This window comes from Labrus bergylta, chromosome 22 (assembly GCF_963930695.1).
Source record: "Labrus bergylta chromosome 22, fLabBer1.1, whole genome shotgun sequence".
NCBI lineage: Eukaryota > Metazoa > Chordata > Actinopteri > Labriformes > Labridae > Labrus > Labrus bergylta.
The window spans coordinates 16,662,326-16,690,324 of NC_089216.1; the positions used below are offsets into that span (position 1 = coordinate 16,662,326).

The window sequence follows — 27,999 nt, forward strand, 5'->3', positions numbered from 1 at the left end:
CCCGTCCCCCCTCTTCTTCTCGTCCTCCTCTTCTTCCTCCTTCTCCTCCCTCTCCACTCATCTCTCGCTCTCCCCTGTGGGAGGAGTTTGTCATCGAGAAGTTGGGGAGGTTGTTGCAGTTGAAAGCAAAGCAGAGGAGAGGACACAGGTTGAGAGGAAAGAGCGCCAGATGTTAGCAGATCAGGTAAGGACATGTCCAAATGTATGTGCAGCTCTCTGCTGGGGAGATTTTCTTTTCAGGAAGATGATCAAATCTTCATCTTTGATTTGCACAGTTTGTATGTATCTCTCTCCTTACTGTCTGTTTCTCTTTTCCCTTTATCATCATGAACTATCATTTAGAGATACATGATCATATTTATTATCTCACAGTACACATCATAGAGTTCAGTATGCTCCTGTTTAATAAGTGAAATCTGTTTTTTCTTTACGTGTTAAACACACAAACAACCATCATTGTTGTTGTATTTAAAGGGAATATCTTTGCAAAACTTCCCTGCACACACTCTTCTATCCACACAAAACTGTATGTTAACACATTTGTCCCACCCGTCTGCTCTTGTTTCCTGCATTTACATCTCTTTTTGAACTCTCTGATGCGCACTAGGGAACGCAGTCAGAGTTCTCCGCTGATGTTTTCAGCCTCTTCTTCTTCTCTGTCTTTCTGTGAAAATTGCCAGCTGCTAAGGACCCTGTCATTATTAAGATTAGAAGAAGAAGCCGCTGCTGTGAATGAATGGTACCAGACGCTCCCAGCTGTGGAGCGAAGCCACTTGTTATGTGACACATCACATTCCCCCACAGCTGTGTGTCTGCTTCGCATCCATCACTGTGTTTGTGGTTTCGGAGAAAAAAAACAGGGCGGAAATTCGTCTCTATTTTTTGGAGGCTTGTTGTAAGCGTTGAGTTATGGGATGCTCTCTGACCCTGATGACTTTTTGATTATTATTTTATTCTTAGGCTATGTTTTCTTTCTTCGTCAGAGTTTGAGTAAACAAACAGAAAGCACATGGTCTTTTTCATCCAGCTGGTTAAATACTCCAATCTCATATTTCAAAGCGTCTCTGCTTCCGATAAACCCTCCAAATATATAACTTCTTAATGTCTTTTACCAAGAAGGATGAAGAAATGATTGTCAAACGTTGCTGATACTTCAGCCAGCACCACAGATAGATCACCGTGTGGAAAACCCAGCTGATGAAAAGCAAATAATCCGTTAATTAATTAGCCAGGGTCGCACTCTCTGTGGCTATGATAACTTAGGTTTTGTTTAATCCTCTTCACCCTCTCTTTTTCCAAATGTGGTCACTTCTGGCTCCAAAAAAAGTGAGAATGAAGCAGCATAAATACTGAACTTGAGGTTTCCAAAGGTAGTCGACAAACCACTGGCTGATGCCCAGAAGGGTGCAGCCCGTTGGCACCAGATCCCTGATCGTAGTATTTCACAGACTGGTTCTAAACTTAAGGGTTTTGGATGTTCGGCTCTCTTTGCTTTTGGTAACAGAGAAACTTGAAACAAAACATTTGCTTGGATTTCCCAATCCTCTGTTAGCAAGTAGCATGACCATAAAAGTGAAAACATTTAACTTTAAAGATTCTCCTTTTTAAAAATGTTGTGGACGATGAGTTGGTAAACTTAATCCAAAACTGCAGACAACTTTACAGAACTGTTTTTAAAGAGGGACCCCCTGTATGAATTAGCTTGAGAGAAGGGTTTCATACCACTAGCACTGATGTTTGGTTTAGTTCAGGATCAGGGAGTGCATGTTGTACCAGCACAAGCTGATGGGAATGTGAACCCGCTCTGTCATTAGACACTGAGCAGACGCTGAGCCTCCTCCTGCGAACATGTCAGCAGAGAAAACACTCCTGACCTGTGGGGTTAACCCAAGGTGAGGTTGGTGGTCCGTATCCATAAGAACAGGAAATAAGACGGCTTCCCAGCATGCATTGTGTTGACATTGTGTTGTATGGCGACTGTAACACGAAGCTGAGTCCAAACAGGAAGAGGATCAGCAGCGGACATAGACGGGACCCTCAGAGTGCTGCAAGCGGATTAACATTAGGACCTTTCTCAGCACTCCCACCTCCCACTCTAGCCTCCCTACAGAGTCTCCCATCAGTCAGCGGGGCGTCCAAACCTTCAACAGGACAGATCATGGAGGCCTTTGTGCTGTTAAACAGAGAGTAAACATCAGTCAGACACAATGCTGCACACGCTGTTATCTTTTAAAATGTGATCTAATCTCAGCTCTGACACTCAGTGTGGACTTTAGTTTGCTCATCTCATTACTCACAGAGCTGCATGCCACTCTCTGCTCACTGATGTTGTAGTGAGTGAAATGATAAAGTGATCTTACTATATGATCAGACATTAAGGAAACATGTTGAAGTGCTGGCTTCTCTGACAACAATGCAGCAGCCAGTATGTCCTCCTTCTAACTTTAGATTCTGATCCTGAATGATCTGGATTTGTTTGGACCAGAGAAGGTCGGCGGTTTTAAGACACCCCCCACATGGCCGTTTTGGACGCCCCTCGGTTTTCCAGATATGAGAGCAGTTATCAGGTCAACAGGTGTTGCAGTGATGGAAGAGGGCAAGAGAAGTGGTTCAGATAGAAGTGATTGTACCCGACCTAAAAAGCCTCTGCATGTTTCTAATAAGCTCCACGAGCAGAAACGTGCTCAAACTAGGATCAATATTGGAGATGCTTTTGAAAAATGGAGAGAGGTTAGAACACAGAAAGGTTTACAGACCGATGCAGAGCTGGATAAACACTGAAGCTTCAGTGTCCACCACATGGTGACCTGCGTGAGCATGGACTCTAGAGAGGAGGGGGCGGGGGAGACAGCTCTCTACAATGTTTAGAATTTGTACTGCAGTACCCATTTTAAACACTAGGTATCTGAGTTACATATCGCTCCTTTAAAACATAAAAACATCCTGTAAACATTCTCCCATTTCAAGAGCAATGAGGTTTTTTCAGAAAATTAAGCCCTATTAGTGTTCAGCCATCTATTTGTTTTCTAGATCTCCTGTAAATTATCACACTATCACAAGAAAAAAAGCTTCTTAATCCCAAGATAATGAGGAAAACAAATATCTGCATTTAACTGTCAAAGGAATATTATATGTGACTTTTGTTCGTACGTTTGTTATGCTGCCTCCTAGTGGACAACAAAATCAATTGGTGCAGCTTAAAAGTTTTCCTCGTGTTTCATCAATGCAGAATCCTGATAACGCCTTGCCTGAAAAGCGCATACCAGAGGTTACTAGAGGTCATTTGCAGTAAATGTTATTGGTGTCAGGTGAAACCACATACCTGTAAAATGAAGCCTTTTAGGAAGGATGTAAATCAACAGCCTTAACTTCAGCATAGCAGGCTTTGATTTTACAGCTTTTACAACGAGACTCATAATCTCAAAGTTGGACTTAATCATATAATTGAGATTTATCGTTTGACGAAATGAAGCAATACATTTCCAGCACACCTGATGGGGTCTGATGTGGTAGGGCGGAGGCCGTATTGTGACAATTTCGAAAGCCAGTTTTTGCTCTCAGCTCCTTGAACATGATCTTCCCAGCTTCCTAAACACAAGCATTGTTCACAGGGACAAGCTGCGACGTGTTCCCCCCCCCGATGCAGAGGCTGATTATAAGGTTCCTTTTTCTGTCCAAGGTGCTTTCTGTGTGAGGTCTGTGAGAGGTGTCATAGACAAGTGTTGAAGGAATGTGGCAGGATGACATGTGAGGCCTGTTTTCAAATACAAAACAGCTCTGAAACACATGCGCACGACGGTATAAGAGGGCATATTGAGCATATTGTTTTTAAGTTTAGCTGACTTTGAAAAGGAAACTTCCTCATTTCTGTTGTTCCAATATCATTAGTAAGAATAAAATATTAAACCTTCACAGTAACTAAACTTGCCTGGATGTTACTGTTACTGGGGTTACTGTCATTTCCATTTAACCCTGCAGAGAACGGAGAAAACCGGTTATGATGCATGAGAGTGGGGACAATTTAAAGCACCCTGAGGTTGTGATTTTATAGGATGTTTGTCTTATACTGCTCGTAATCATTAAAGCAGCTCCAACAGAGTTAATGTTTTCTATAGTGGGACGACGCATGTTTGGGTTGAGTCTATAAAGAGGTTAAAGGTCACTTAAAGGCAGCTTGCCATTACTAGAGAGAGCGCGTGCAGCCTGAGGGGAGGGACATTATTTGCTCGTAATGAACATATTTCCTGGCAAACTGCGAGCAGGACAGGTTGTAAAATCTATAAATACAGATCTGGAACACGCCTGGAGCTGGCGGAAACTCTTGATTATTGCTGTTCTCTGTATATAATTAGAAAAACAATGAAGTGTACGTCCTGGTTGTGTGTATTGGTGCAGCTCATTCATGCTTGTGCATGCAGGCCGAGTTGTTTCTTGCGATATTGGCTGCTCTCTTACAGAAATGGAAATGTTGGCTCAAAGATGGAGTATTGACAAAGGAGGTTTTCCCCTTCAAAGAACAAAGTCTTTAGTATAAAAAACCTATATCAACTTACTACTCAACTGTGGTGGTAGTTTGTGCGCCAAAACCTAAAAACTCTCTGGCTTAACTGTTTAATAAGTCATTAGCTTCAGAAGTTTAGGGTAGAGGCTGACATTTTTTCTGGATTCCTGGGGGGTCACGGGATTCCCACGGGATTTCTTCTGCACCGGAATGATTTTCACTTTGCTAAATGTTGCTTATGGTGGTTTCATACTAGGGACCAGTGCCTGGATCTGAGTACGCTTGAACCTAAAGTCTGGTTCATTTGATCAGTGTGAACACAAACGTACCGTACTCGGGTCCCGTGCCCGAGTCTGCTTGAAGAGGTGGTCTCAGACACGATGCATGGGAGAGGAAAAAAGGTAGACTTTAAAGAGCAGCAAAATATAAACACGGTTAATAAAATCAATGGATGCAGCATCATTAACTTTTTTTAAATTTGTTTTTCTTCTTCATTAGGGCTCCCTGAAATGTTTTTGGCATGTATGTCTGGGCCGTCAAATAGGTAAGAGGAGTGAGACTTCACCCAAACTAAAATGTGTTTATTTTTGCAGATCCACTCGGGTGATGTGAACTGATGGAGGCCACACTAATGTCACCCTGAAAGAGGAAGATGTAGCTCCTTCTCTGGAGAATGAAGAAGACATCCTTTGGGTGAAACAGCATCCCCGGCTGAAGAGCTTTCTTGAAGTGATCCTGCTTTAGTTTGGAGCCAGCCCTCACCCCTCATTTTGTCAGCTTGTGACCAGCAGCGATGGCTTCACGGGGTCATACGCTCACCTGGACTTTGCTTTCTGTTCTTCTGCTGGGAATGACTTGCTCCATCCGGGGTTCACTTGTGAAGGTCAACAAGGGTTTAAAGGTGAAACGGGGTCAGTCGACCTACCTCCAGGAGGGAGACCTGCAGTTCCTAATACCCCGTCAGAAGGATGCATGCAAGGTGGAGGTGGTGTTAAATGAGCCAATAACTCAACGAGTGGGGGAGCTCATGCCTCAGGTAATGGAAGAATCCTCCTCCAATGACATCCTCAGTGCTTCCAGGCTTCTCGACACATGTAGTGAAAAGAAGTTGAGTAGTTAGACGGCAGGCATTATTCACCTGCAGCTTTGTTTGACAGCAATCATGCAGGAGACCATGTTTTTATGTTATAAGGGTGTAGTGTTACAGGGACAACAGCTCTTTGATTTATTTTTTCACCCTTTGAGCAAAGTCTTTAAGTCACTACCTAAATGTATACGGACAAGAAGATCCCATGGCAGATTAAAGCTCATAAAATCAAGAAGTATAACTAAAGGAACAGTTAAGATACTAACCTAAGATTAAAGATAACAAGAGATATAAAGAAATACTGGCGGGGGGGGGGGGATCATTTAAAAGAAGAATGTGCAACTTTTTGATCCAGTAGATGTCGCCCTTGAGCACCAGCATGAAATCAAAACAAACTGCTGTTTGGCCACACCTCCTTCATACTGAAGCCTCCAGAGACACACCTCCAACCCCCCTCCACTCGAGTTCACATGAAGGAGTTATCAACAGAGGTGTCAAAAGTATTCACATTCATTACTCAGGTAGAAGTATAGATACTAGGGTTTAAAAAGACTTCTGTAGAAGTTGAAGTATCAACTCAAGCTTTTTACTCAAGTAAAAGTGTAAAAGTACTGGTTTCAAAACTACTTAAAGGATGAGAGTAAAAGTAATATAAGGGAGAAAAAAATGCCATTAAGGACAAAAGCTTAGGCCGCGCCACCGGGGCCTATAGTGCACCACCCCACCTCCCCAAAAATTGTTTTTTCTGAAGGCCATAATGACTGTAATGTTACATTAAAATGTATGCGGACAAAATTGTCCTCTGCTCGAGCTGCAATCACCTGTGTCCTGCATTGATGTGTTAGCATGCTAATGTTAGCGCTCTTTAGTTAGCTTGTAGCTTCACATTGCACATAAATGAACACAGAATGAGCGTGATCTAAAAACTCTTACTAACATCCAAATAATCAGTGAGTATGTTCTTCTTCTTCTCTCTAGTTCTTGACTAAAACAGCTTTTATACACAAGGGGAGGAGCCGGCCGTCCCGTCCATGTAAACACGGCACAGACAACAACACAGCCAGCGGGACTCGATCTCCTCACTCATTGTAGACAGTCGTGACTCAGAGACACATTTACACAGGATATATCTTATTTCTGATATATTTATTTGGAAAATGTTGCACATTCTTTCTTAAAAACTTAAAAAACGAGGCACGCTGTTTTAACCCTGGTGCCCTATTTCTACTTTCCTCTCTGCCGCTCACAGTTCACAAGGATAAAGAGAGGAGGGGGCACTACACGGCGCTGGCACTAAAAGAAGAGGTATTTTGGGAAAGACGAGGGCAGACAGACCCCTCTTTCCTTTGTTTTTCAGGTAGACAGTCCGCCTCCTCGCTAATGACTCAGCGCTGACAGACACAGTCGTCTGTTGAACATCCAGCATGAGTCATTCCTCATGCTCAAACGCAGAAACATTTTAAAGTTTAAAGGATTATACTCCAAACATTTGTTTTTACATGAGAGGGAAACACAAACACACTTAAGCATGCTTCATTAGTTTGGTCTCATAACTAAAAAACAAAAAAAAATAACCTGCATCACAAAACTCACAGCTGTGTTTATTTTGTCACACAGAGTATTATATTAATTTAAGGAACATTTTTATTTTATAATATTACTTTTTAATTTCACAAACAGGTAGTACATGTTGACATTGTGCAACTGACAGTTAATAAAAGACATATCGATATATATTGCTGTCGTTCACTTCAGTTTCTGTTGTGCTGCTCGACGTATCTATTGCACTTTTCCTTCTAATATTTCCATGATTGGAGCCACAAATAAATAAAAATGCCATCACAGCTTTGCTTGTCAAACATTTGATTTGTACATCTTCATTAAAAAAAAAAAATAAAGACTCAACCCTAACCCTTTTAGGGGCTCCCAGTGTAGCACAAGAGGGATCCCGCCTACCACCAGTGGTACTTGTTCTAAAGTTTGAGAATGAATGTGCAAGCCTTCCTGGCGGCCCAAGGGGACCATTTCTTTCAAAGTTAGAGGCTCTGTATTTTGTCTTAGCCATTTCCACAATCCACAATTTATAAAAGTATCTCCTTTCTTTTCCCAGGTATTTGACTGCCACTATCTGACTGACGAGGTAAAATATGTCCATAACGGCTGTCCGCTGTTGAAGGAGGACACTGTTAAGCTACGACTATACAGGTACAGCACCTGAAAACTCTTCTCTCGTCACCAATGTGGTCCCTATATCTTAACGTGATTTGTTTTTGACTAGGTTCTCAGAGACGGAGACGTACATGGAGGTGTTTTCTCTCCACGTGGAAGTCATTGAACCCGATTGCAGCATCATAAAGCTGGGGCCCAAACCCTTGCAGGTTCCTGAGTTTTACGGCCTCTCTGACGCCATGGATGGCAACGTGGTGTCCTTCAACTACGAGAGGAGGTCCAGTCTGGAGTGTAGCATCCATCTGAGTAACCATGACACCCACCTGCCAGCTCATGGTCAGCTGGTCACCGGAGAGCCAGAGAAAGCTACAAAGAGAGGGGACGAGCCAGAGAGCTTTATTCCCCTTCGTCAGCAGCTAGGTAACAGAAACATGCTCAGCTGCTGGTGAAATACAAGAAACCTAGCTTGAGATGTTTTTTCTTTTGGTTAAAATGTTGAAGATATATCTCCAACATGAGTCTGCTGTCAAGCCCGATCTGCACATTTTTATAACAAGACTGGTACAGGGGTCTAAAGGGTCTAACAGTCATAGACAAGCTAAAAAGAAAACGTGATAAAGAATCCTAAGCATGTGGTTCAATAATAGCTGCTCTTTAACTAAGAAGAATGCAACTTGAAAAAGCCGACTCTAGGAGCAGCTCTGAGGGGAATCAGATGACAACAGAATTGCATCATCTGCATAAAAACAAACTTGTGAAAGTACAGATTTGTCAGAATATTGTAATTTACTTAAATTTTAAGTGGTAGTGGACCAAGAATAGAGCCCTGAGGAACGCCGTTTCTTAGAAAACTGGCTTGATTGACCACTTTCTGCCTCCCTGTAGGGTCAGCGAGACCAAATGTGTGACAAAGTTGACATTAAGGTAAGATGAGAACACAAAAACCTGCTGTCATATTTGTGTAATCTCTTTTGTACATTTTTCAGATAACAAAGAAAGAGCGCTGTGTAAATCGGAGGACTGCCTGAAGGGTCTGAAGCTGGTGAAGTTCACCAAAATTCCCTGTGATGATTTCCTGATGATGGGTCTGAAGTATCAGCACCGAGATCCTCCGTCTCCAGACGTAGACTACATCGCTATCAGACTGGATCTCAAGGACACCCGGAGTGGAAGTGTCTATCAGGTAATTTGGCTTTTTTTTATATTATATTATATCATATTATATAGAATTAGCACTGCCAGAAAAATCAGAAGCATCATTCGTTGTGTTGTCTTTGTGTAGTCTGAACAGGCCTGGATTCCGGTACGTATAATTGGTGCGATGCCCAACCAGCCTCCCAAACCATCCTTCATGTCCATGTTCATCCTGGAGGTGGATCAGTTCATCCTCACTCCGCTCTCAACCGCTACGCTGGACGCCGAAGACGAGGAAACTCCCAAACAGCGTCTAGTTTTTAACATCACCAAACCGCCCGTGGACGGGTTCATCACCCATCTTTCCGATCACACCCGACCAATCTCCTCCTTCACGTGGCTCGACCTCAACGACATGCTCATCGGTTACCAACCTCCCAACTCCTCACACACACAACGCAGGAATTACGAGGTACCACTTCCTCTTTCTTTGCCTTTAGAGATGTATGACTGCTACACGCCTGAGGCTCTGACGGTATCTTCAGTGGTTTTTGAAAGTCTTTTTTATTACCCTCCACAGGTGGAAGTTGAAGTTTATGATTTTTTCTTTGAGAGGAGCCAATCGATGACGGTTCATATGTCTGTGAGGAACGCCGACACAAATGCACCCAGAGTGTCTTGGAACATGGGTAAGTCAGCTTGTCAAATGCACAAAGTTCTTAAAGAGGACATATCATCCCCCTTCTCCACCTTTTCAGTCAGTCCCCTGTGGTCTAAATGAAACATCTGTGCTGTGCTTTGGTCAAAATAAAACATGAATCAAGCACCAGAGGAGGTTTGTGACCCTGTATAAACCAGCTCTCTCAGAACGCTCCGTTTTGGTGTGTGTGTCTCTTTAAATGCAATGAGTCCCCCCTGAGTTTTTCAGGAAGACATCACTCCTTGGCTAGTGTGAATAAAAATGGCAGACCTGCGCAAAGGTTTTGCTCTAGGCTGGGGGTGGAGTCCATGGGTGGAGATAGGGTCTCCGTGATAGATTTCATCGAAGCAGGCCATAGATATATTAGCAGTAGAAGATTATACTTTGCTTCCTCGTTGTTCTTTGTCTTAAAGGTCTCAGTCTGTTAGAGGGTCAGTCCCGCCCGATTCTGTGGGAACAACTACAGATTGTGGACAACGACAACCTGAACGCTGTGCGTCTCATCACCGTGGACGGTCTGCAGCATGGGCGGCTCACTGTAAGAGGTAAGGACCCAAAAACTGCCAATGAACACGGATACACCTGACTGGTGACATCTGTGGAATTCATTTGAAAATCTAACAAAATCGGTCCTGCTTTTTTTGCAAACATGTTAATCTGTTGTGATCGCTCTGATCAACCTGTATTATATCCAGCTGTTGTTGTAAATCATTTTATTTTGAAAGTCTGGCTATAATTACAGAATACAATCAGCCAAGGATGCACATGGAGGTCCAATTTGCAAGGCGACAACATTTCCGCTCATGCCATCCTCATGGTTTGAAGCTGTTAGGATGTGAAGCTGCAAGTTGCAGGAGCGTAGATAATTGAACTATTTTTCTTGTGATTTCACTTCTCACAGATCGATCAGAAACTGAAAAGAGACAACGCAGTAAAAATACAGAGGGACATTGGACCATATTTAATGGAAAATAAGATACTTCACATGTTATTAGCTACAGCTGGACTACAGCTAATGTTAGCATTCAGCCTCCTCCGTGCTAACTTAACTAACTCACTGTGATTTCAGCTTCAAGTTCAGTTGACACTTGAGTTGGATTTTGCAACCAGCAAGATAATGACATTTTTTTAACACAGAGATTACAAAACAAGACATTAGAGAGAAGGAAAACTATTTTAAACCCACTAAAACATGATAAAAAACCTGAGAAATTATGATAAATAATACAAGTGCTCAAATTTCAATCAATCAGGGCAGATAAGAGAAAGAAATATCAACCAATAAAACCCATAAACATTTAAAAAAAAAAAGCACAAATATGCATTGCTCAAGGGCACTTCGGCAGTGCTCAGGAAGTGAACTGGCACCTCTCCAGTTACCAGACCTATTTCTAGCTTTGGTCTGCACCTGGACCCTCCCATTCCAAAACCAAGTCCCCACAGAGTGAGCCACTGCATTGCATCTTCTTTAAGGAATTTCTGTCTTTGAAAGATGCAAAGTTTGTAGAATTTAAGTTTTGGGATATTTTGTGCTGTTCCTGCTTAGATTATTTTTGTGAAATATTGAGGGGCTGATTTGGCATGAAATACCCTCAAACCTGACTTTCTTTTTTAAATGTCTCAGGTGGAAAGGGCTTCATGTTCACCGTCAAGGACATTAAAGCGGGCGTTGTTCGCTATCACCACGACGACAGTGACTCCACAAAAGACTTCATTGTTTTCCGAATCACAGACGGACCCCACCAGACCCGACACAAGTTCCCCATCAAGATCCTGCCGAAGGACGACAGCCCTCCGTTCCTCATCACCAACATGCTGCTGGAGGTGTCCGAGGGTCAGACGGTGTTACTGAGAGGCTCCACCCTGCAGGCATCAGACATGGACTCCAGCGACGACTACATCCTGTACAACATAACCCGCCCCCCACAGGCTGGAGAGGTCATGAAGATCCCTGGGCCGGGACTCACAGGTTAAAAGAAAGGACTTTTATTTTATTTTTAATTCTGATTAAAGATTTTTTAACCACGTAGTGTGATGTTTCTGTTGTTTTCATCCAGGTTATCCTGTCGGCCATTTCCTGCAGAAAGACCTGTCGCAGTCGATGGTTTATTATCGACATCTGGGCAATGAGGTGTTCGATGACTCCTTTGAGGTGGTGCTGTCGGATTTCAATGACCCTCCGAACCTGTCAGAGCCTCAGGTGTGTAGCAGTGACACATCTCTAAGATAGTTTGATAAAATAAGTTAAAATGTAACTCTCACATCTAGTGTTTAAAATGGGTACTGCAGTCCAAATTCTAAACATTGTAGAGAGCTGTCTCCCCCCGCCCCCTCCTCTCTAGAGTGGATGCTCATGCAGGTTGCCATGTCTCGAAGCTTCAGTGTTTAGCCAGCTCTGCATCTGCATAGTTTTTGAGAATCACCAACTCTGCCTTTAAATATTTTTAGAATAAAAGCGCTGCAGTGCAAACAAGGTTCATCTATTCTGTATTATCCATCTAAAACCTGAAGAATCTCCGTCGCTTTGCTGTGCAGGTTGTGGTTGTGCACATCGAACCAGTTCCAGACCAACCCCCTAAAGAGGTTCCCGGTTCCAGCCGCTGTCTGGTGATCAAAGAAACGGAAGTGGTCCATTTAACACGCCAACAGCTCCACTTTGTGGACCAGGAGTCTCCAGACAGTGAGCTCACGTATACGGTTACTACTCCACCTTTCTGCACCGGCCCCCACAGGTAAGTGCTCACCTGCAGGAAACAGGGGGAATTCTCAACAGAAGAAAATATTCAGTCTGATTTTTGTGCTGTTGTTTTCTTCACGAGCAGCAGTCCAGATGCGGGGAGGTTGTTTTTGGTCGACAGCATCTCCAAGTTTACCAAAGACCCCAGTGCACCTGTGCTGAGACTCTTCACACAAGTACGTTTTTATTTAACACATTTACGCATTTATTATCTGAAATTTACACATTTGCACATGTTGTCGTTTTCCCCCAGCATGCAGTGAACTTCATGAAAATCGCCTACATGCCTCCCATCATGGACATCGGCCCTTACCCCCAGTACATCCAGTTTGTTCTCTCTGTAACAAACCACCTGGGCAAAACGGTCACTGGAATCTGCTTTAACATCACTGTGGTGCCGGTGGACAACCAGCCGCCGCAGGTGGAGAGAAATCACATAATTTTAATCCCATTTCCTTCACTGTGCAAATGTGGAAATACATCAAATATCAACGTTCTCTTTTAGGTGATCACCAACGCTCTGACTGTAGACGAGGGAGGGGATTGTCAGCTCGGCCCTGGTCACCTCCTGTTGTCAGACGTGGACTCATTGGAGGAAGTCCTGCAGGTGGAGCTTCAGAAGGAGCCCCAGCATGGAGCTCTGCAGCTGGGAGGCCTCCCTCTCAAACCGGGCCGAGCTTTTTCTGTGCGAGATCTGAAAGGCCTTAAAGTGAGGTCAGACATCCTGCTGTACTCAATCCTTCATTTCACACATGGGTTAAAACTAGTGTATCAGAATACATTTGGAGACAGATTTTAACTTAAAGCCCCACCTGCTTATGTTGACCACTGGAGGGCAGAATGTGCAAGATAAAGAGCATCTTAAGCGTTCCAATTTCTGGGCCTGGAACTATTTTACTTGCATGTTCCAGAAATTGACATAAAAAGGGTTTATATAAAGTAAAACGAGCAAAGCAAATTAGATTTTAAAAATGATAGTGTTTCTCTTTATCCTTATTTAAAGGCAGGATTGGTCATTTTTCCAAAACTAGCATGATAACTGTCTGTCAACTGTGGGATTGTCTTTTACTACATCTCTCAGTGCACGCCATTTTTGTCTAACAGGTATGCTCACGATGGCTCAGAGACTTTAGAGGACAACCTTCATTTCACTGCATCAGACGGAACCAACTCCGTCAGCTTCGTCTTGCAAGTGAAGGTAAAAACGTTTAAATATTGGGCTCCCTTCAGAAAATATTGTCCTGTCCACACTTCTTCTCTCTAGATAAAACTGGTACGTGAATGAATCATTTGTGACTTTCGTCTCCAGGTGATGCCCATCAACGACGAGGTCCCGGTGCTGCTTCCTGGTTTGAAACCGGTTCTGAGCTGCGCAGAGGGACAGCAAGTCGTCATCACAGCCGAGTATATCTACGCTACAGACGCAGACAGCGACAACAGCAGTCTGGCCTTCATGATTGCCCGGCAGCCGTATCACGGTGTCATTCTCCGAAACGGTGTCATCGTGGACCGCTTCATCCAGGCCGACATCAGCGCAGAGATCATCAGCTACAAACACACAGGTGCAGATTGCACACCTTGATTTATAAAGTGAATATCGTGCAGAGAGGACGATCCCATAAATGCAACGGCGTTTGTCTCAGAAGGTGAATTATTTGTTTTTGGTTTTAGGTCTGGAGATCGGACTCACTCCTCGCCACGACACTATCACGTTTGTTATTTCCGACGGAGAAACAGAAAACTCTGGGTTATGCTGCATTGAAGGAAATCCGTCCAGGATCAGAGGAACGACTCAACTACGAGACAGCCTGCCCGTTTACGACCTCCAGATCACTGTGTTTCCTGTTGACAGCCAACCACCCTCACTTTCTACGGGTGAGACAGAAATATGAGCCGACGCCTGCGAGCTAGTCGAGGCAGCCGGCGCGAGCTGCACTGATATCACACATGACATGCGTCATTATAACCTCCTTGTGGTTAGCGGTCTATTTAAGCTGCAGGATCTCCAGTCTCTCCCTCCTCTCTCCCACGCCAGCTCTGACCTGCACCAGTACTGCACTCTCACTCAGCCCCACCAGTATCCCCCATTAGGCTCCGACTTGGGGTTTAAAGGTGACATATTATGAATAATCCACTTGTACAGTGTTTCTGAACATATATTTGTGTAACCTGAGTGTCTACTGACCCACATAATGTGAAATAAATCCATCCAGTCCTTTGTTTGTGGTCTGCATAAGTCTTACAACACAGAGAAAAAAAAATCCACCCATGGACTCCACCCCCAGCCTAGAACAAAACTTTTGCGCATGTCCGCCATTTTTATTCTCACTACTGAGTAGTGATGTATACCTGGAAAACTCAGGGGGGGTCATGCATTTAAAGAGACACACACACCAAAACAGAGCGTTCTGAGAGAGCTGGTTTATACAGGGTCACAAACCTCCTCTGGTGATTGATTCATGTTATATTTTGACCAAAGCACAGCACAGATGTTTCATTTAGACCACAGGGGACTGTTTGAAAAAGTGGAAATAATAATATGTCCTCTTTAAAATATCATCCTGTCACTCCTCAAATTTCTGCATGTAAAATAAAACTGGGAGGAGTGATTTGGTCGGAGCCTAGACGCTAAACACAAACAATGCTCTGCTGCTGCGATAAATACTTAAACAAATACAAACGTGAGTTGTCTGAAATATAAATGTTTAAGAATGATTTATTTATCTTGTGTTCGTAGGAGACATCTTTACGGTGGAGGAAGGTGGCTCCGCCCCGATAACTATGTCCCATCTTAAGGTGTTTGACGTGGACACGGTCCTGGACGAGCTCGTCGTCAGTCTCATTTCTCCGCCGCAGTTTGGATACATCGAAAACGTCCTGCCCAGTCCTGGCTTCGAGAAAAGCAACACGGGCATCAGCATAGGTAAGCATTAGAGAGCGCGTGCAGTAATATTTGTGTTGTTGTCATCGACTAATCTGGTAATAAGTTATTTCTCTTCTTTTTGACCTTTTTTCATCGCAGCTTCCTTCTCGTACAAAGACATCATGGACGGTCACGTGAACTACGTGCAGTCCAGACACCAGAGGATGGAGCCCACAGCTGACCAGTTTATGCTCTGCGTATCTGACGGCAAACACAGCTCCGCACATGTCCCCTTCTACATCATTATTACCCCGACGAATGACGAGGTCCCAGAGTTTGAGGCTCGCAACTTCACAGTGAGTGTTAATGCCTACGTTGATCCCATCAGATTTAGTTCACAATACTTCATATTCACCAATACCTGTCTGTGCAGGTACGAGAGGGAGAGATGAAGCAGCTGGACTCGTCTGTGTTACGTGCGATGGATCTGGATGTCCCACAAAACGTCTTGCGCTTCAGTGTGGTCAAACCCCCGCAGCACGGCAGCATCATCAGCCATGGCAGGGAGAAGACGGTCCACAAGAAACGGGAATCAAGTCCATCAGTCCTTATGGTCGACTTCACAATGACAGATCTGACAAATGGTACTTTTTTTTTACACATTTATTTTTGGGCTTTTTGTGCCTTTAATGGAGAGATAGGACAGTGGATAGAGTTTGAAATCAGGGAGAGAGAGAGTGGGGAATGACATGCGGGAAAAGGAGAATGGCAGTACCGCGGGAAATTGATTCAACTTCTCGTGCAATCGTGTGTTAAATCATTTAAATGTGAATCCAACTCGGCTCTCAGGTTTGGATCTGATGTACCTGCACGACGACTCGGAGAACATGGACGACAGCTTCAGCATCCAGCTCACTGATGGAAGACATCAACTCCACAGACAGGTGATGGTCAAAGTCCTGCCAGTCAATGACGAGGAGCCTCGAGTCATCAGGTAACACCCTCATCACATTTCCCGCTCACAGCGAGTCAAAAGGTTAAATATGAAGAGAACCTTCTTTTCTTCTTCTTCTGCTGTTTTTCAGGAACAACGGACTGGAGGTGGAGCCCGGAGAGGCGCGCCTCATATCCAGTGTTGTTCTGTTCGCCAAGGACGGAGACACGCCTTCCTCAGAGGTCAAATACATGTTTGAAAGCGTTCCTGTACAGGGACTGCTGCAGCTAAAGGTGAGTGCAGTACCTTAAGAGTTTAAAGAAATACAATCAATGTTTCGATTTGTCGTCTCTAGAAGCGTACTGAATCGTTCATTTGTTCCTGTTCTCTTCACGGAGCGTGTAGCAAACATTACAGCAAGGCCCCGTGTCCACTTGGCGTTTTTTTCTGAGCAGAAAAGTGCTGCACATCCGTACTGTCTCTATGACAACAGTTTTTTTGACAACAGCCGCTGTATGACCGACTCTGCTCCGTTACTTTTTACTGCATGTTTGATATTTGAGACCGTTTTTTACCCGAGGAGGATGTGGGTACATGACACGAACTGTAGGCGGCATAAATACAAGGAATATCAAACATTTGGAAAAGAGTGCCGGTGACGTCAACAGCGCCTTTCTGAGAAGTTGAAAGATTTACAACTTGAACGCTCAGAGCGGCCGCTCAAAAAGGGGAGAGCATTCGGAAGAAAAAACGCTGGGCGCTGCGCTTTTTCTCTGTCTATCCTGACTTGAAACGGCAGTCTGGATAGGGCTAGTGTTTTTCCCCCTTTCTGTCCCTGTCCACAGAAAAACAGACAGTAGGACATTCCCTCGTCTGTTTCTGTGTTTTTGTTTGTGCCGTTGGTATCTGTAGATCTTTCTCAACAGAAAGCTGTCTCTGTTGTACGACTAACTGTGACTGATCGTGTCTCAGGAAGGTCAGGGCTGGTCGACCCTGACAGTGGGGAGAAAGTGCACCCAGGAGATGGTGGACATGAACCTCCTGCGTTACACACACACCGGCCTGCACGGCGCCAAAACACAGGACTTCTTTGTTTTCCACCTCTCTGACGGACAGAATCGATCACCTCCGCAGCACTTTCACATCTCCGTCAAAGATCTGGAAAAAGGTACGGGGGGAATTTCACTCTCAGATTCTTCATTTGACACACGTGTGGGTCAGATTTCACGCTGATGTGGTTCCAGTTTTGACGCATCGTGCATGTTTTTTCCAGGAAACATCGCCGTCTTTGTGAAGCCGGTGACCGTGAACCGAGGGGATCGTGTTGTTCTCACCACAGACGCTCTGTTAGCCACGGACGGCACAGACAAACCCGAGGAGCTCATGTACGTCGTCACCAACCCTCCTGCTCACGGACACATCGAGTACATCAAACACCCCGGGCTGACCATCTCCACCTTCAGCCAGATGGACGTAGCTGCCAACCTCGTGGCTTATGTTCATGACAACCGAGCGAGAGATCCGACAGAAACCTTTCAGTGAGTCCTGAAGCTAACATGCAGCTAGCTCCATCATATAACAGATCTATGTTATTTATTTGAGCAAGAACTGGATTTGATAAATACATGGTAAACATAATATGACGATTTTTTTTAATTATGTTTAAAAATGTCATAAGTCCACCAAACCCTCCTCCACCTGGAACTTAGTCCAGCTTGACCAGCTAGCATCAGCATTTAAGTCTCTGCAGTGCAGGAAATGAAAAGAAAATTCTGGTATTTTTTCAAACCTAGGCCCTTTTTTTTTTTGTTGAAGCCGTCTTTATTTCGGCTACCTTAAAGGAGATCAGTGATGTCAGTCTCGGACACCTATTGAGTAGCTAAACGAGATCAAAAACCTCCGTATTTATCTGATACTGGGGTCAGTAAAATCCATCATTTCAGCCTCTGCCTGAAACGCTTCATTTCAGCTGCTGTCTCTTTAAATGCTGATTTAAAAGGACGGACATTAGATTAAAGAGGGGGTAGAGGGGAGATTGTTCAAATTTGGTTTTGAGAATAAAGACTAACTTTAAGTATTAGTGGAATAAGACAATAGGCAATCAGAGAATGAGGAATGTTTTCCTACCATTTGGAAACAAAGCTTAAAAGTGGAGAGTAAAGTTAAAATTAAAAACAAATCAAAATATTCAAATTGGAAATGATTGTGCGACTTTTTGATCCAGTAGATGTCACCCTTGAGCACCAGCATTAAACCAAAACAAACTGTTGTTTGGCCACACCTCTGAGTACTGAGGCCACCGCTTTCCTCCAGAGACACACCTCCAACCCCCCTCCACTCGAGTTCCCACAAAGGAGTTTAGCGCAAGCGGAGGAAGGGGGGGTTGGATTATATTTCAACAGGTCAACAGCTTCAACATATCAGAGGAAATTAAAGTAGTGTAGGCAGTGTATTAATGAGGAGTCTGGCCTGGCTGTGAGACGGACATAAAGGTTGTGTTTTGTTTCTTCAGGTTTGTGGTGAGTAACGGCGAGATGAGCAGAAACGGATCCTTTGAGATCACAGTGGAGATGGTGGACCGCGTGCTGCCGTCGCTGACCTCAAACACAGGCCTCTCAGTCCCACAAGGATCCTCCATGATCCTGAGTCCAGACTGCCTGACTTTATCTGACCCTGACACTCCTCCTGATGACCTGACCTTCATGCTCCTGCAGCCTCCTCAGTACGGCAGCCTGATTCTAGGAGGACGACCACCACTGACCACAGGATCAAACTTCACCCAGAGAGACGTGCAGGAGCTGGAGGTGACGTATAAACATGATGGAGGACCATCGCAGATCGACAGATTCGCCTTCTCTGCCTCTGACAGCAGCGATCGAGGCTTCCTGCTGGACGGGAGATTACAAACAACGCCTGTGTTCTTTACTATACAGGTAGGTGATCAAAGTTGTAATAATAGAGTTTAAAGACTTTGTGGTTCAGTCACAACTCCACAAGAAGACTTGTGAGTTTTTCATTTATCATATCGCAAATTTATAATGCCCCAGTATTCAATGTTTGCTATGGTATTAGACATCTTTAAATGCTGAAATCTTTTAATATTTTGAGGCATATCAGATTATCATTGTTGCTGCCTACCTGCAGTACCTCCTGCTGTCACCAGAGGGCCCTGACAGTCAGTTAGAGTCACTTATACAGGCTATAATCAAGACTGTACAGATATGAAAATGCCTAAGAAGCAATGACATTGACTCGGGGGAGGAGGGGGCGGGTGGAGACAGCTCTCTACAACACTTTGAATTTAGACTGCAGTACCCATTTTAAACACTAGGTGTCAGAGTTACATACTGCCCCTTTTAAAGCAGTGGTTTCCAAACTTTTCTGATTGAGTACAGCCTCAGAGAATATTTGACTTAGTCTCACCATTATGCCCAACATAGAAGTACAGTAGTGTTGGGCTTTTTAACATAATTTACAGTTTACACAGGCGGCCATTTTATTCCTGATATGAATATTATTTATAAATGACCGTACACCACACACTGCGGCCTCATTCTCTGTGCCACTCCAAAAGAATCCAAACTGGATGACACTTGAGTCATATTTTCGTACTGTTTTGCGTCACGTATTGCTAGCCGGTGCCGAAGCTTCACTGGCACTGCTAACCTGGTCTCTTGCACTTGTGCTGGGTTTACTATCGTTGACTTCAGTTTCTGCTGCGCTGCTCAACGTGTCCGCTGCACATTATCGAATCAAGGCCACAAATGCAAAACATCATATTTGCGTCCTTCGCTTGCCATCACAGCTTTGCCTGTCAACCATTTGATTTGCACAACTTTCTTTTAAAAAATATAAAACTATCAGAGTACCACATAGGGGACCCAGTCGTACCACAGTTTAGGACTAAATGTTCTAAAGGGTGAGAAGAATAGCCTACAGCTGTTAGGTAACTTAAATACTGTGCTGATTTTTGTAAATATCGAATGGCGACTCTGTGTAGGCAGATACTGAAGTCGAGGCATTAGAGATGTACATATTGTTTCTTTGGCGTCTATCATTATTTGAATTTTGTGAACACTTTTCAGATCAAGCCTTTGGACAAATCTTTACCTGAGGTCGTGAAGCTGCTTGTACTTCGGAAAGCAGAGCTCTTAGACGACGGACGATACGGGATCTTTCTTTCGTCTCATGAGCTGAAAGCCGAGGACAGAGACAGCAGAGACGAGGAGCTGATACTCTGCATCGTTCGGCAGCCGTACTTTGGTTATCTGGAAAACATCACCACAGGTTAGTCGTGAAATAAGTTCAGTCTGTGTCTACATCACAGCTTAGTTTGGATTTTAAAAATGTTTCTTTTTGCTGTTGCAGGAGGATTTGTCCCGCAGCGCTTCCCTCAGACAGAGTTGAACAAAAGGTCGATCGTGTACATCATAAACCCAGACAGGCAGTCTCTGTCAGACAGTCTGGAGTTCACAGTGTCGGATCCTTTAGGGAACACGGGGCCCTCTCACGTGTAAGACAAACACATCCTGAATCACTTCTTCTTCATGATGTCTTGAATCAATGGGGTCCTGACTTTGTGTGATATCCTCCTCACAGACTGGATTTCAGTTGGTCCACAGTGGAGCTTTCTCAGGCACAGTATTCTGTGTGTGAGGATCAGAGAACCATCTCAGTGGACATCAATAGAAGAGGAAACTTAGCAGAGTCTTCATATGTCACTATCAAGGTATTTATAGATATACTGAATGCCTCAGTCACCTAAGAATCGATGTGTTTGAACAGGTTGAAACGCTTTGTTCTTCATTTTAGGTAAAAGAAGTGACGGCGACAGCTGGGAAAGACTTCCTCATCAGTCCTTCTTCCCTCATTCAGTTTGATCCAGGTATGAGTTAATTAACATAGAAACCTTTATTGAGATTGGTTCACCCATCGTGGAGATTTTCTGTGGATTTGGAGGAGCTTTCTCGAGAGATGTAAGTTGACACCGAGATACGCTGCTTCAGGCGCCGCCGCTCAAAAATGCATCAAAAGTGACTTCAGCGTAAAATGGACTCAAGCTGACGTCGAGCCTTTGCCGTTGCTGTCCTATGGGATGAGATGTCTCAAATTCCTGTGGCTCAGTTGGTAGAGTCGGGCCTCTCTTAACTGGAAGGTCAGGGGTTCGATCCCCAACTCCTGCAGGAACATGTCCGATGTGTACTTGGGCAAGACACTTAACCCTAAGTTGCTCTTTCTGCTTTGTCGGCGGTGTATGAATGTGTATGAATGGATGAGATAATACTGATCTCTTTACCCAGCAGCCTCTACAATCAGGGTGTGAATGTGTAGATGTGACCTGCAGTGTAAAAGCACTTTGAGTAGTCATGAACACGATGGAAATCATCACACAGGAAGACAGTTTAAGTCTTTTTTTACCCTGTGAGAGACCCGCAAACATAGACCCAGTCTTATATTTAATGCTTTCAAACATCTCCACCTTGTTGTTATTATTTATGAGTACTGCTAAAACGCAGCCAGAGGGAATCATGCAACGACTCGTTTGTGATGTTTCTGTGTTTGCAGGAGTGTCGAAGAGGATCTGGCAGACTGAGATCATTCAGGATCACCTGGAGGAGTCTGAGGAGAAGTTTGAGGTGCTGCTGGTCTCTCCTGACGGGACTGTGATCGGGCGGATCGACACTGCTCAGGTCACCATCAAAGAGTCAGGTAGTTGTTCAAATAATAATAATGAGTATTCTTGATAAGCTGATGGGACCTTTTTTTCATGGCTACTGGTGAGAGAAAAACATTTCAAATCTGTTTTCTCAATGATGAGGTTAAATGTGTTTTAGAAATGTTTAACCACAAGATGGTGCCAAATAATCACGCCTCAGGTCCAAATAAAAGAGTTAATACACAAAGAATAAGGAATTAAATGGAGACAGATAAAATAAAGAAACAATGGAATTAAATATAAAAAAGAAAATTAAAAGGTAAAATACATAAAAGACCCATAATCAAACATAAAAGAAATCATAAATAAATGCTAAAAAAGGAAAAAAAGTGTTTAACTCTACCGAGAAATTTAACATGTAACTCTGACACCTAGTGTTTAAAATGGGTACTGCAGTCCAAATTTAAAACATTATGAAGAGCTGTCTCTCCCCCCCCTCCTCTCTAGAGTCTATGCTCTCACAGGTCACCATGTGGTGGACTCTGAAGCTTCAGTGTTTATCCAGCTCTGCATCGGTCTGTAAACCTTTCTGTGTTCTAACCTCTCTCCATTTTTCAAAAACATCTCCAATATTGATCCAATATGTCTGAACCAGTTCTCTTGCCTGCTTCCATCGCTGCAACACCTGTTGGTTTGACCTGATAACTGGTCTCATATCTGGCAAACCGAGGGGCGTCCAAAACGGCCGTGTGGGGGTGCCTTAAAACCGTCTACCTCCTCTGGTCCAAACAAATTCAGATCATTCAGGACCAGAATCTAAAGTTAGAAGGAGGTCATACTGGCTGCTGCATTGTTGTCAGAGAAGCCAGCACTTCAACATAGCATGTTTCCTTAATGTCTACTTCCTGTATTTTACCACATTTTTTATCTCCTTTGATCGTGACTTTCGTTTCTTTTATACTTTTATGGATGCATTCTGTTTTCACTCCTTTGAGTCAGTATTTATTATTCTGATAACAGACCTGTCACAAATGTGATAAACATGTAAAATCTTGGATCTCCACAGGTCGCTGCAGGCTGACCCAGAATCGTGGGGCTCCAGTTCTCGGAGGTAAAGAAATCCGCTCTGGCTCGTACCCAGAACACGGATCCATTCAGCTGGAGAAGCTGCCGCTCGGCACAGAGTCCTTCACCTGGAGCCGGGGAGACAGCATCAGACCTCCAACTGACACCACAAGAAAGAAACTTAAAGTTCGGAGCAATCCAAAGACTGTAAGTCATTTTTTCTCTTCTGTATCTGACATTTTTCTGTTTGTTAAACGTCAAAACTGTTTCTGTGTTTCATCCTCCAGATTGCACCGTCATCAGTTTTTCGCAACGGGACAGACGTTGTTTACACGGTAAGAGGCAACAGATACTGACCTGACATCACTGTTAAACTGCAGAAGAAGTATTCACGCAGGTGGTTTGTTTGATTCCAGTATCACGGGATCATGCAAATGCAAGTAGAAGACGACACCTCCGCGTCGAGGAAGGGAAGGAAGGCGAACATCCGCGTGGTGAGCAGGGGAGCGAAGCAGAAAACAGCAGCAGTAATCTCTCCATCAGACCCTCGAAGAAAGACCTCGAAACCTCCAAAACCTGGACCAGCACGAGCAATCGTAAGTTATAATAATAATAAAAACTTTATTTGTATGGCACTTTTAGCAGTTAGTTAGCTTTGACATTCAGCAAAATAACTACTGCTTATTTCCAAATACTCTGTGCTCGCCGCGCTCCGACAGCGCCAAAGTTTTGTTGTGCCGGACGCCGTGCGCCCTGCCCCAATGGGTCTGTATCTGGAGCTTGAGAACAAACAGATTTAACCCAAACATAATTAGAACCCAGGAAACACAAGAACCCCACAAAACGTTCCTACTGGTCCTCTGCTTCCTTGAAAGTTTACTTAATGAGAAGTTGGCAAAGATTATTTCTCTTTTCCAGGATATTTTCGATCAGAGCTCATGGAGTTCCTTGAAAATCAGGCGGATTTCCAACTTGGTGTCTTAGGCCTCATGTTGTGTTCATAGTGGCCAATTTCTGTTCAACTTTTTAATCTGTAATAGGCTTGTCTCTGACTTAAAGATTAACGAGAGCTTAGAAAACAACACTTTGATTAACAAACAATACGAACAAATCAGTGTTGGAAGGACCGGGCTGAATTGTTTTTGTTTATTTATGAGGTTAGGTAACAACAAACAGGACGGAACATGATAACAAAACTTTTAGCTTTAAAAATAATAAGAATATCTTAATTATTATTTTAAAGGTTACATATTCTCCTCTTCATCAACCAGTTTAAATAAGTCTGAGCTCCCCAAATCATGTCTGTGAAGTATTTTGTTCTAAATCCACTCTGATCCTGTATTTGATCATGTCTATAAACCCCTATATTTCAGCCCTGCTTAGAGCAGGCTGTTTCTGTGTCTGTACCTTAAAATGGAGGGGCTTGGATGTCTCTGTCTTTCTCGCTCCATGTCCTGTTGTTCACGGTGAGAAGGCAGACTGAGAGGGCAGAACAAACACCTAGCTGTGGGAGTGTCACCCACCTGGGGGAGGGGTTACTACCCTTTGTGATGTCATGAAGGGAACATCTCCAAACGGCCTGTTTGAGCACACAGTTTCTGAAAAATGGAGCAGGCAGAAGACGAATAGGACTTTTCTCATCATTGGGGGGTTTGTATCACAGACTTGGGATACATATTAGTGTTAGAATAACAGTGTACAAAGACAATCTGTAAGAAAAACAAGGCCTTCAGTTTCCCATGTTACTTTATTTCATCAGTATACTAGGGTATTGTTGTGTCCTGTGACCTGTGCTCTACCATTAACCATGACACCTGACCATCTGATATGTTACCCAAGACTGCACAGCTTCAAAACAATGCAGCTACCTCTTATTTGTAATTTTAATTTGTTGAGGAAAATCAAATCTTGTGTTGCAGCTAGAACCACACTGAATTAATCATCTGGTGATTTTGCACATCCTATAGGCTACAGCTGATAACTCCATACCCAAGCCCTGTGTGCCAGAACTGATGGGACTCCTGCATTTCAACCAGACAACAAATCAGCTCTTTCACTGCAACGGTGTCTCCTGGAGGCCATGGGCTCCGAGTGATCAGGTATAACATCCCGACAGCCGAGGGAAACTTCTTTGCCTCTCTGAGAGAAGGAAAATGTCTGACCATAGCCTAAGTTTTGGTGTTTTATTAATGTTCTTTACATAGTAACATGTGCTAGATATTGAAATTCCCTTTGTTCTTGAGTGGTAATTTTGTTATGAATGAGGTAACAAAAATTAAAATGACCACTGATGGTCTCTTTCCACAGCAGCCTCTACCATCAGTGTGTGAATGTGTAGGTGTGACCTGCGGTGTAGAAAAGCAGTCAGAAGTCTAGAAAAGAAAATTACAAGATCAAGTCCATTTCCCATTTACAACTGATTTAGAAAGATGATGATTTTCCTCTTCCCCCTGTGGAGCAATAATCTACATCTTAGCTTGGTTGATAGAAACTTAATTGATGTCAAAATGAAGATTTTAAGAGAATAATTGTTTTCTTATGGTTAAGATTAACAGTATTGTAGAATTAGGTGTCGTTTGCATACAGTTAAAGTCAGTTCTGTGAACGATGCCTGTAAGCATTAACGAGTAGGGCCTAATAAGTGGTGGATTAAGGACAGAACCCTGAGGAACACCATATGAATAGTTTCTAGATGATGCTTTACGAGTTAATCATTGTCTTTGCTTTTTAACATTTTTATGAATTCCTTATCTCACTATTTCCCATTGAATCCTCAGAGGTACATAATCAGCCTCATGTTCTTATTATGAGTCTTTGTTTTGTTTTTATATCGTGTTTTATTTGATTCTATTTCATGTCTTTATATTGAATACGTACCCTTTGTCAAAGGAGCCTCTTGGCACAGGATTCTCACATGATTGTACTTGTTTAACCCGGAGTGACAATAAACAACCTTGAATCTTGGAAACTTGAATCACAGATGGTGGGCGCTCAGAGGTGTCCGCAGGGCTGGACCTATCATGGAGGCCGCTGTTACGTCCTCGGCACTGAGAACAAGGTCACATGGAGCACAGCTAGCAGAGCCTGCAGGGAGAGGTACACTTTCACAGGGAATAATGTTTAAAAAAATAAAAACGACTACAGGATAATTTTAGACTGAGAGCACAGTCACGCATGCTTCTGATGAATTGCTTGTTACCCATTAAAAACTGTGTAATCGGCAAATTATCTGCATGACCAAATATCCTTCAGAAGACACAACTTCCCTTGTCTGTGTGATTTTAGATATAAAGGCACTCTAGCAAGCGTTCTCTCCAAAGCCGACATGGACTGGATGTGGGACTTCAGTGGGAGAAAACCCTTTTGGATCGGTGGGTGCTTCTGATTTAACCTTCACAACATGGATTTGTTTATAGACTATTTTATTGGGTGAGACAGCAAAAAACATGTCAATCATCCCCAGTCCAGTGGTCAAAAGAGGATATAATTCTCACCATAGAAGGTAATGAAGAGGAGATAAATAATTAACAACACTAATCTTGAAGTAGAACAGAAAGGCATGGAGCTAAGTAAGTACATTGAATAAAGACAAACACATGCCATTTATTTATGGTAAAGCCATTATTTAATCTTAAACCTTTCAAAGAAATATTTGTAATTTAATTTTAAAAAGCACTCAGCTCTTGAATGTTGCTCTATCCCAAGCGGAAACCTCTGGTGTTGAACAATGAAGCAGATGCTGAAGTGTAAAATTCTGCAATTCCTCGAGTCACCACTAGAGACTGGCTGCAGAAGCACAGGAAGTCACATACACGCCCATTCAAAAAAGCCTGTTTTTACAGCATCGATTAACATGTTTACAGCCTGGTTCAAAAACCAAATACCGTAAAAATCCGGAATATAAGTCGCACCGGTATATAAGACGCATCCTGTTTTGTAGGTCTCTTAGAGAGAAAAAAAGTTTAAACTGTCTTCCTGCATGACGATTTATATTGTGTTCAGCGATGTCTACAACGTGCAGTTTCTGTGCAGTTGTGTCGTTCTTTTAGTTCTGTCTGTTTTAACTTTTGGGAGTTTGCGCTCCTACTAGCTACAGTACGGTAGTTGTAAGGCACAGACTCCGAGCTTGCGAGTCGCGCTGCCCGACTCCGCTGGTCACTCACTTTAATATAGGACTCTTTCAATGAAAAGAGCACTCCACAAGGTTTATTTACGGAACAATATACCACTGTAAAAGTCGCGCAGCCAGCCTGGTCTGTGTCGCCGTCTTTCCCAGCATAGCGTGCACTTAGCTTTCAATACACGGGGAATGGGGATGGGTTTTTAATCGCATCAGGTCGCAGTGATAGGGGCTGCGTCACCTGCGGTAATGACGGCGCGTGTTTCAGTATGTTATACTGGTATATTGGTCGCACCGGTGTATAAGACGCAGCCAACTTTTAAGACGAAAAAATAGGTATTAAAAGTGCGTCTTATACACCGGATTTTACGGTAGGTCTAATTAGCTCATGTCTTAATCGACACACACTGTACGGGGGGTGAATTTATTGATGACTCATCAGTTTTGATTTAATGAAGGATAAGAGTTATCATTTCAGGGAGTGCTGCTAGACCCTAAAAATGTGTGCTGCTGCTTCCATGGGACATTTGGGAATAACTGACATTTTTCATTTTTCCTTTGATCTTCTCCACTGAGTTGAAAAGCATCATTAAAAATGATTCATACTCTGATAGTCTGACTTATTTCCTGTTTTTAAGGCCTGAACGACCGGGAGGGCAGGGGACGCTGGGAGTGGGCGGGCGGAGAGTCGGTCAGCTACACCAACTGGAGGAAGACCCCGCCTCGCTCAAAAATGAAGGGCAACAAAAAGTGCGTCCTCGTGTGGAGGAGAGCAAAGTGGCAAATCAGAGACTGCAAAACGAGCAGAGGCCATCGCTTTGTGTGTTCACTGAAGACATGAACGTGAAACACAACATCACAGCCATGAGCCACTGTGTTGTTACAGAGGAGGAGTGACAGATCCTCAGGACGTTTACACCGCAATAACTTTCCAATAAGATCAACAGAAACTTCTCTGAAACTGTTTATATCATTTATAATGAATCTATAATGTGACAATTATCATTTCAAAAAAAGCTAGGTACTACGTGAC

At 43.4% G+C, this 27,999-nt stretch overlaps 1 protein-coding gene across 1 annotated transcript; it reads left to right on the plus strand.

Annotated features, from left to right (window-relative positions):
* Positions 1-31: 31 nt before the first annotated feature.
* On the plus strand, positions 32-27,998 carry frem1a (Fras1 related extracellular matrix 1a). Its single transcript, XM_020643623.3, has 37 exons — positions 32-184; positions 5,095-5,537; positions 7,699-7,793; positions 7,867-8,177; positions 8,744-8,940; positions 9,040-9,363; positions 9,472-9,580; positions 10,005-10,136; positions 11,216-11,560; positions 11,649-11,791; positions 12,127-12,323; positions 12,414-12,504; positions 12,582-12,749; positions 12,834-13,042; positions 13,433-13,526; positions 13,638-13,890; positions 14,000-14,203; positions 15,066-15,251; positions 15,351-15,547; positions 15,625-15,835; positions 16,041-16,185; positions 16,277-16,418; positions 17,098-17,293; positions 17,399-17,663; positions 18,638-19,058; positions 20,211-20,412; positions 20,494-20,638; positions 20,725-20,854; positions 20,938-21,010; positions 21,691-21,834; positions 22,848-23,053; positions 23,134-23,181; positions 23,263-23,442; positions 24,814-24,945; positions 25,827-25,942; positions 26,132-26,217; positions 27,605-27,998. The coding sequence occupies exons 2-37, from the start codon at positions 5,295-5,297 to the stop codon at positions 27,805-27,807; spliced, it is 6,543 nt and encodes a 2,180-aa protein (XP_020499279.2). The 5' UTR covers positions 32-184; positions 5,095-5,294; the 3' UTR covers positions 27,808-27,998.
* Position 27,999: the final 1 nt, after the last annotated feature.